Genomic DNA, 9,501 nt, shown 5'->3' with positions numbered 1-9,501 from the left:
CCTAAATTTCACTTTGTGAATTTTTGAATTTCCACCAGCGAGGAGGGAACAGGTAAGTCCATGTAAGCCCAGAATTTTGCACTAGCTATCTTAGCAAGCTAGCTATCTCCCTATATATAAAGTGGATGTAGTCATTGTGATGTCAACAATTGGTTTGTGGACTTCCATTTTTAAAGACTTGAGTTCGCCATTTTTGCCGTTGCCGTCTTGCATTATGGCTGTCACCACCTTGACTTTTTGTAACTAGTGAACTGACCATATTTGGTGACCCTGATGGACATTAGAAAGAATGCAGGTTTAAGACACGTCCGCATTGGCTCTAGTCTTCAAAACTGGAGGTTGCCCCCGGCTCATTGCATCAACACTAACATAAACTACACAGGAAATGGTTGTGACCCACATTATTTTTATCTGTTGTCAGCAGCACGATATCATGGATGTTATAGATATTTGAATGAATCAGTATGATGAGTAGTTTTTCTTTCTGTTATTTTATTGTTCATATGTGTATCGGAAAACCTTGATTTACACACCATTCATTTTTTACAATATTATCAACACAACAAACACCTAAAAATAAAATGTAGAACAGCCTTGAAAAAGACTGAAAGAGGTTTCATTAAACTTTGTTTCTCTACAGGTTGATTAATTTAAAGTACATTTTCTGCAGCATCAGTCTAATGTTCTTCTCCGTGTTGATCAGACCTGCAGATGGAAAAGTGATGAAGGATGCCGACAACCAACGTAGGAACGCGGGTTCAACCCCTGCCACAGGTAAGTGACACAGGAGTTATTGGGATGAGTGAATGAGTGGGTTAATTTCTCGCTTGCGCAAACGCCGTTCGTCACAATTTCTTGTCAATTTCAACTTGCGAATTTCTAAATTTCCAACATTGACCAGCATGGAGGGATCAGAGAACGGGTAAGTTCATGTGTACCCAGCAGGTGGAGCTAGCTAGCTTAGCTAGCTTCATGGACAAATGCTTTTATTTTAAATGAAGGTTAAAACTTACAAAAGGGCATTGCAGCTTGCTCTACTTTAATTTGTATCCTACAGGAGCGGAAGTTTTGAATTAAGATGCAAATTTGACATTAAATACAGCAGCAAGTGGCAATGATCTGGGTCCAAGCAGATTGACAATGAGCACTTAAACATACCACATGAAGTGCATGTTCTAGAGGAGGTGACTTATTGACTGCACCAACTGTCAAACATAGCTTTACATACACCATCTTACAACTTGAGGCAATGGCATCACATGCTCAGAACTGGGATATTTTCGTCTCTTTAGAGTTAAACGCTACAACAATTATAAAATTTAGTTTGTAATTGGTAAAGTAGAAACGCATATGGAATGTCATCTTTTAGACCACAAGAGTTGAAAACACATTGGCAGAAAAATGATCTCCCCATGTGCAGGTAGTTTCCTCATGACCTCTTCAACCCAGTCCCTTTGCCAGGAAGCCAAACCAACCTCACAAGCAGAAGGCAGAGAGGAGGTCACAAAACTTCAACCCTGCTTTTTGGATTTGATGTCAAAGATTTTGGGGATTTCGGGTTCAAGCCCCACCACATGTACGTCACATAGGAGTAATTGGGATGAGTGGTTTCATTTGACGCAAACGCCGTTCGTTGCAATTTTTCATCAATTTCAACTTGCGAATTTCTAACATCGACCAACACGGAGGGACAGAGTACGGGTAAGTACATGAGTGCCCAGCAGGTGAAGCTAGCTAGCTTAGCAAGCTTCACGGCAAATACCTTTTTTCATACATTTTTAATTAAGATGCAAATTTGATGTTAAAAACAGCAGCAAGTGGCAATGATCTGGGTAAAAGCAGATTGACAATGAGCACTTGAAAACATACCACATGCATGAATTGCTAAATTGTGAGCTAAAAGAGCTTGGCCAGATGGGGATTTGAACCAGGACTGTCCATGTTCTCGAGGAGGTGACTTATTGACTGCACCAACTGTCAAACATAGCTTTGCGTATACCTTCTCACAACTTCAGGCAATTCCATCACATGCTCAGAACTGGGATATTTTCGTCTCTTTAGAGTTAAAATGCCACAACAATTAAAAATTGTAGTTTGTAATTGGTAAAGTAGAAACGCATATAGCATGTCATCTTTTAGACCACAAGAGTTGAAAACACATTGGCAGAAAAATGATCTACCCATGTGCAGGTAGTTTCCTCATGACCTCTCCAACCCAGCCCACCAGTCCCTTTGCCAGGATGCCAAACCAACCTCACAAGCAGAAGGCAGAGAGGAGGTCACAAAACTTAAACCTTGCTTTTTGGATGTATTGTCAAAGATTATTGTTGATTTTGAGTTCAAGCCCCGCCACAGGTACGTCACATAGGAGTAATTGGGATGAGTGGCTTCATTTGACGCATGCGCAAACGCCGTGTGTTGTAATTTCTCATCAATTCCAGCTTGTGAATTTCGAACATCGATCAACACGGAGGGACAGAGTACGGGTAAGTCCATGAGTGCCCAGCAGGTGGAGCTAGCTATCTTAGCAAGCTTCACGGGCAAATACCTTTTTTCATACATTTTTAATTAAGATGCAAATTTGATGTTAAAAACAGCAGCAAGTGGCAATGATCTGGGTAAAAGCAGATTGACAATGAGCACTTGAAAACATACCACATGCATGAATTGCTAAATTGTGGGCTAAAACAACTTGGCCAGATGGGGATTTGAACCAGGACTGTCCATGTTCTAGAGGTGACTTATCGACTGCACCAACAGTCAAAAATGGCTTTACGTACACCATCTTACACCTTGAGGCAATGGCATCACATGCTCAGAACTGGGATATGTTTGTCTCTTTAGAGTTAAACGCTACAACAATTATAAACTTGAGTTTGTTATTGGTAAAGAAGAAATGCATATGACGTATCTTTTAGACCACAAGAGTTGAAAACAGATGGGTAGATCATTTTTCTACCAATGTGCAGGTAGTTTCCTCATGACCTCTTCAACCCAGCCCACCAGTCCCTTTGCCAGGAAGCCAAACCAACCTCACAAGCAGAAGGCAGAGAGAATTCATTTAGCACAGCTCTGTGGCTGTTTATTGTATTTCTCAAAATGGACTGACGTGGTTCTAAGCTGTCTCGCAGCATCAGTCTATTTTTAAGAGTGAGCGGTTTATTAAAGCGGGGCAGTTAAACCACATTGTTCTATCTGCTCACGTCTGAAGACACTGTTTATACGAACAGAGCAGCTGCAGCTTTTAAATACGCTCAACTGTGGTCAACTACTGACATCTGAAGCAGCTTGAGTTAACTTCTCGTAACGTATTGAACCATTAATATAATGAGATTAAACAAGCTGTACTATCAATGACTCTTGATCGGGCTAGCTCAGGCTTGCTTTGGATGATAAAATAAGTTAAGAATTCTTTATTAGTCCCACAGTGTGGAAATTTGCAGGATTACAGCAGCAGAGTGGATAGAGCAAACAAACAAACAAAAGACAAGTAGAAAAACAAGATCGAAAGAAGTACAATAAATACGTAGTCACACAGCAAAGGTATAATAAATAAGTACAAATTGTAAACAAAACAACAAACATGATGTAGTCGGACTGAATGGTTGTTAATATTGCACTGTGGATTGAACAAATTATTAATATCAGTGGAAACATTGGATTTATATTGCACATTAATGAATAAATGAATGAGGAATAGTCAGGTTTTGGTATGTGTGGTCTACTGGGAGCTGTGTTGGTTGTGCAGTCTGACATCGGCAGGAAGGAATGACTTGTGGTATCTGTCCTTCACACACCGCGGGTGAAGCAGCCGGTCACTGAAGGAGCTGCACAGTGCTGATACAGTGTCCTGCATGGGGTGGGAGATGTCCATCAGGGATGATGGCTTAACCATCATTTCCATCTCATGGATTGACTGTGTTGTAATTTTTTTATGTTCTGTACACATGACATCTATTGTACTCATGTCCATCCTGGGAGAGGGATCCCTCCTCTGTTTCTCTCCCTTAGATTTAGTGTTTTTTGGGAGAGTTTTTCCTGTTCCGATGCGCGGGTCCAGGGACAGAGGATGCCGTGTGTTGTACAGATTGTAAAGTGCTCTAATGCAAATTCAGCATTTGTGATGTAGGGCTGTACAGATGGCCTTGAATTGAATTATGGCACCTACAAAAATTGTCACACTTCACATGACCTTTTACATCAAAATGTATTTTTAGAGTTTGGTATTTTAAAAAATGTATCATCTTTACCTTCTAAACCGGTTAATGTCCTACAATCACAGTACTGTAACTGTTGAATATTAGTATTGCACTTCCATAAATAGACAGACGGTCGCTTTCAAAGCAACAGAGGCCAAGATATCCTGACTTTTAGTCCCTTGCATGTGTCATGCTTCAGAAATGCTGGATTCATATATCAGGGATTTAAGAGCAGATATTAACTCAAGCCCCCTCTACGCTTCGGCAGAAGCTCACATTTGCGTTGATGTCATCCATTAGCCACAGAAAGGGGAGGTTCCTGCCTTCATTACACCTAACTGTACTTCTGACTAATACTCAGACAGTCGGTAGCAAGACATCATGGAGGTCACAGCTCTCTGCGTCAGACTGAGTGAGTAAATGTCTAATGTTCACAGAAACCTATTGATACAATCTTTGTGAAAGAAATAACAGGACATATAGAGAGTTGTAATGTCACTGATGATGGAGCAAATATTACAGACATTTACATGTTAGTTATGTTATGTAATATCTGATAGTAACAGTTCTCTTGTTTCTCCAGTGACGCCTGTGATGTTGCTGCTGGTCGCACAAGTTGACTTCAGTTATTCTCAAAAAGCAGGTAACTAACTTTACAATTTTATTTGTAATTGGTTTCATTTTTAGAAACAATGTCTTGTCATATTCTGCATCCGAAGTGATAATACCGAAATACTAGTATGTAACAAAATGGCATACCGCTAATAAAGCAAAGGAAAAAGCCAAAATGTATACATTTATTTATTGCATTTAATTAAAGATGACTTGAGAAACATTTGAAGAGTGTAATGCTTGTCCAAATTCAACTCTGTTAGAAAAACAAGAAAATCTTCGTGGCAAACTCTTGTTTATGTGAATTTCAAATAAAAGTTGTTGGAATAGTAGACATGTCATTCTTTGTGTCTCTGTACTGGATGCAGCTTTTCCTCAGGTTGTTCCAAACAGACAGCAGCACTTTCAATATGAGTCCCTTGTGGTCAGCTGTGAGGGACTGGAGGGGCTGACTGGATGGAGAGTGATGCAGAGGATCAAAGGAGTAGTTAAAACATGTGCTACCGCCTGGTCCAACGCCACAGAACCCTGTGAAATAAAAGATGCCTATCCAGCACTTGACAGTGGAGAATACTGGTGTGTAATGGGAGTAAAGACCAGTAACACTGTCAACATCACTGTCACTGGTATGCAAACACTAAAACACTAAGAACACAAGGCAATCACATGTTTAGTCTGTGAGCATCTCAGTTTGAAGATTAATTGAATTATTTGTTAAGTGTTGATGCATTACTGTTAATAAAACATTACCTGGTAAACTATTAAAACCAGGAATCATCTGCCACATGGGCCAGCTTTATTCAATGACATTTTAAATTATGTAATTAACATTTTTTTTTATATACGTGTTCAGATGGTCCAGTGATCCTGGAGAGTCCGGTCCATCCTGTGATGGAGGGAGAAGCTACGGCTCTGAGCTGCAGAGTTAAGCAGGCGTCCCCCAACCTCACAGCTGAATTCTTTAAAGATGGCCACTTGATGGAGAGAAGCTCTACAGAAAATGTGAACATCCTCACTGTTTCCAAGTCTAATGAAGGACTCTACAAGTGCAGAATCCCTGGAGTTGGAGAATCACCTGTGAGCTGGCTGACTGTCAGAGGTGAGACACAACAAATATGAATGATGAACCATTTTTTAAACACTTGCTGCAGAATAATCACATATTTATAACATAAAGCTGTTTGCAGTTTCTGTTTTCACGTGACAATTGGCAACAAAAAACAGCTTAAGTAAAAAAGGTAATTTATTACTACAAGAGATAAAGCTCAAATCGCATTGATATAATTCATATTTAGTATATTTCCTTACAGACCTGTAACTAAATACAAACATTTGTGTCTGGAACTCTTCTTTCATCTCTGCAGTGATGAATGTGTTGCTGTTGCCGGTTGCAAGAGTTCACCTGAATAATTCTCCGGAAAGTCAGTCTATTACTTCTAATCAAACAACAATATTTACATGTTAATGTAATATATTAATATCATACAATATCCTTCATTCAAAAAAAGTTAAATCTATTTTATTATTGTAAGTTATGTATTTTGTGCTAAATGTCAGAACATCTGTATTGTTCTCCAAAATATATATATATGAATCTGAATATTAGAAGTTAATATTCCTCAATCTCCTAATATATCCTCTGTATTTCTGTTGTAGATGCTCTGATTGTTCCAACCAAACTGCAGCTCTTTGAATACAGCTCCATCTCTATTAACTGTGAGGGTTTTATCACCACAACCGGGTGGACTGTCATGAGGAAGATGAAGGGAAAAGTCGATGAGTGCGTCAGTACCTGGGTGACGACACCAGCATCCGTCTGTGCCATCAAACCTGTTTATTTAACAGACAGTGGAGAATACTGGTGTGAGACTGGAGAGGAGAGAAGCAACGTCGTCAACATCACGGTCACTGGTAATGGACTTATTGTTAAAACATATTTGCTGATAACTCATCTCAAAATGATGTAGATATAAATACACAAGTTCTAACAAAGCAATATCAAACTTCTTTTTTGTTGAGCTGGAAATGTGATCCTTGAGAGTCCTGCTCTCCCTGTGAAGGAGGGAGACACTGTGACTCTACGCTGCAGAACCAAAACGACCTCCTCGGCCCTCATAGCTGATTTCTATAAAGATGATTTCCTCATCGGCACTGACTCCACGGGAGAGATGACCATGCTTAGTGTTTCTAAATCTAATGAAGGACTTTACAAGTGCAGCATCTCTGAGTTTGGAGAATCACCGCAGAGCTGGCTCGCTGTCAGAGGTGAGACATATCAGAGTTTCAAGATTTGTTTTTGTTGTTATGCACAATATGAGATTTAAATAATATAAATGTTAAAAGTCAGAGAAAAATGATTACTAACCTAAACTGCTTATTGTGAGGCTACTCTAAAAGAGAAAATCTAAACTGGGCATCTAATGGTCTTGTAACTGCAGCCAAAACTGCTGACTGCAACTGGTTTTGTAGTTGTAAATGTGCGAAGTGTTTTTTTATATTAAAATGTAAAATCTGAACAAATTCAAACAATTGTAAGAAATATCTTCAAAATTATTTCTTTCCAAACGTGTATATTGTGTACACACCCATGTTGTACTTCAGCGATTTAAAATGGATTTAATCACCGAGTAAACCAAAAGTTCTGTGATTCAGCATGTATCTTATTTTCCCAATAGTCCCTAATGTTTTTGTTCGTTAAAAGATAAGTCATACTAATATGTTCATGACTTGCATCATTACTACTGCTGAAATGGCTTCATCCAAAAGCACATTAGTTATGTGAACATGGATTCTTTTGGTTTCTGATGTAGAGCCAAATATAGTAATTAATTTAATTTAGGAGCAACACTTTTCTCAATCTAACCCATTATGATATATGATTTTATTAACTGTTCAATATGGCTGTGAAGTTAATGATCTTTATGTTCTGTTGGAAGAAATGGTACGAGTATCATCTGCAAACAAAATAATTAAGAAAAACAACTGTAAGATAATTTATCTTAATGAACAATGATGATACAATTTTACAAATAGAATTGGACTTGGACAGTTGTCAAATACTGAAGATATGCTAAAACAAAAAACTACTAAAAAACAGCTGTAGTAAATTGTTTATTATTATTCTTGTCTTAACAATTGAAGATGTTACTTTCATGAGGTTAAAGAAAACATGTAATACAAATATTTCCTTCTATCGCAGCAATATTCACAGTGCCGGTGACTTTATCAAACAATTCATTGTATGTTAAACAGTAACGCATAATACATTGTGACACCTGTATCTGTGTTTTTGCAGCAGTTCACAGAGAGACTCCTCCCTCCTCAGATCACTCCTGTCATGTGTACCTGGTCTTAAGGACTGTGTTCACCATAGTGATGGTGGCTCTGCTGCTGCTGCTGCTGGTGGGACTACTTCACTTTGGGAAAGTGAGAGTTACACAAAAATAACTCGATACAAAAAAAAGAGAAAATTGATACTAGGTACAAAGTTTAATGAACTTTCTTTCAGTCAATGGCGTGAGTACTTGTTATTGGAATGTTTTTTTTGTACATTTCAGTCCAACTTTGAGGAACAAATGTGCCAGCCTTCATTAGGTCTCACAGTTCTGTGTATTGTATTAGACTTTGTCACAAGCAGAAAAAAGTCAAACCCACAGATAGACGCTTGACCTATTTTTAAAAAGCGTGCTGTATATCTTCTATGTTTTTCTTTAGAGACTGCAGATGCTGGTGATAATTTAAGCATCTTAGACGCAAACCACACAAAACAAAAAAAACTTTCAAAAAATGCTGTTGATATAGAACCTCAACCTCTTTTTGAAGAGTCATTATTAGCGTAAACAAGAAAAATGGACGTCAGTTATGGTTTAACAAGATGACTCATTCCACGAGCATTAGCCGGGGTGTCCCTTACCCCCTTCATAGTTTGTTGTATTAATGCAGACGTTAGATCAACACTCTGCTGGAGAGCTCTGTTGTCTTTGCTTTTTCTAAGGCTCCACAATTTACTGTTCTTTGCTGTATTTTTTTTTTATTGTTAAAGAAATAAAGATTGAGAAGTCAAAAAAGACATTTGTTGAGTTATTTGATATTTGTTTTATAATCATAAAGGTCTACTCATTCAATTCCTTACAAACATTTTTTTCCTTACAAACGCAAAGCATTTTTCAACTACAAAACGTAAGCAACTGCTACTGCAAAAAAGTTTTATGTGCAATTAGAAAATTATTACATAATAAACTAAACAAAAATGTGACTCTTGAAGTTTTACATGACACAAGTGGAGTCCTTAATTTAAAGCAAATGGACTTTGTTTGGTCTTGAGGACATTTTCATCTATCATATTCAAATTGATGAAGCGTCTTGAATGTGATATATTTCAGGACTAAAACAAATCCATTGACCTGGACAAAAGAGAACCTTTACGGAGATGATGCTGGATTTAATATACTGGGTGATTCTTAGCGCTCAGAGCGTCTTGGTTTTATAAAGTGACGCCCAAGGGTCTGACCAAGCGTCAAAATGTTGGACCAACTTATTATGCTGCTGTTTCTTTTAATCAACATTTTTTAAATAGTAATGTATATTCCTTTCATAATTCCATACCTGATGACCGTTTTATGAAATGGGTTAGGGTTAACCCTAACCCTTAGTTGTGATTATATCACAGCTAAGAGGTGTTGTTAAGCCC

The 9,501-nt window shown here is 38.1% G+C and overlaps 1 protein-coding gene across 2 annotated transcripts; it reads left to right on the top strand.

Annotated features, from left to right (window-relative positions):
• Positions 1–4,576: 4,576 nt before the first annotated feature.
• LOC142950701 (Fc receptor-like protein 5) lies at positions 4,577–8,874 on the top strand. Of its 2 annotated transcripts, none has more exons than XM_076092267.1 (8): positions 4,577–4,611; positions 4,783–4,842; positions 5,180–5,437; positions 5,665–5,910; positions 6,176–6,232; positions 6,468–6,722; positions 6,831–7,076; positions 8,110–8,874. In XM_076092267.1, exons 1-8 carry the CDS (start codon positions 4,581–4,583, stop codon positions 8,256–8,258), a joined length of 1,302 nt encoding a protein of 433 aa, XP_075948382.1. In that variant the 5' UTR covers positions 4,577–4,580; the 3' UTR covers positions 8,259–8,874. The 2 variants fall into 2 exon arrangements, with proteins under 2 accessions (XP_075948382.1, XP_075948381.1); XM_076092266.1 differs by having other exon boundaries at positions 8,107–8,874.
• Positions 8,875–9,501: the final 627 nt, after the last annotated feature.

This window comes from Anarhichas minor, unplaced genomic scaffold (genome assembly GCF_050575085.1).
Source record: "Anarhichas minor isolate MPS153535 unplaced genomic scaffold, ASM5057508v1 ptg000016l, whole genome shotgun sequence".
NCBI lineage: Eukaryota > Metazoa > Chordata > Actinopteri > Perciformes > Anarhichadidae > Anarhichas > Anarhichas minor.
Note: the sequence above shows the minus strand (reverse complement) of the source record. Positions and strands in the feature narration are given on the sequence as shown.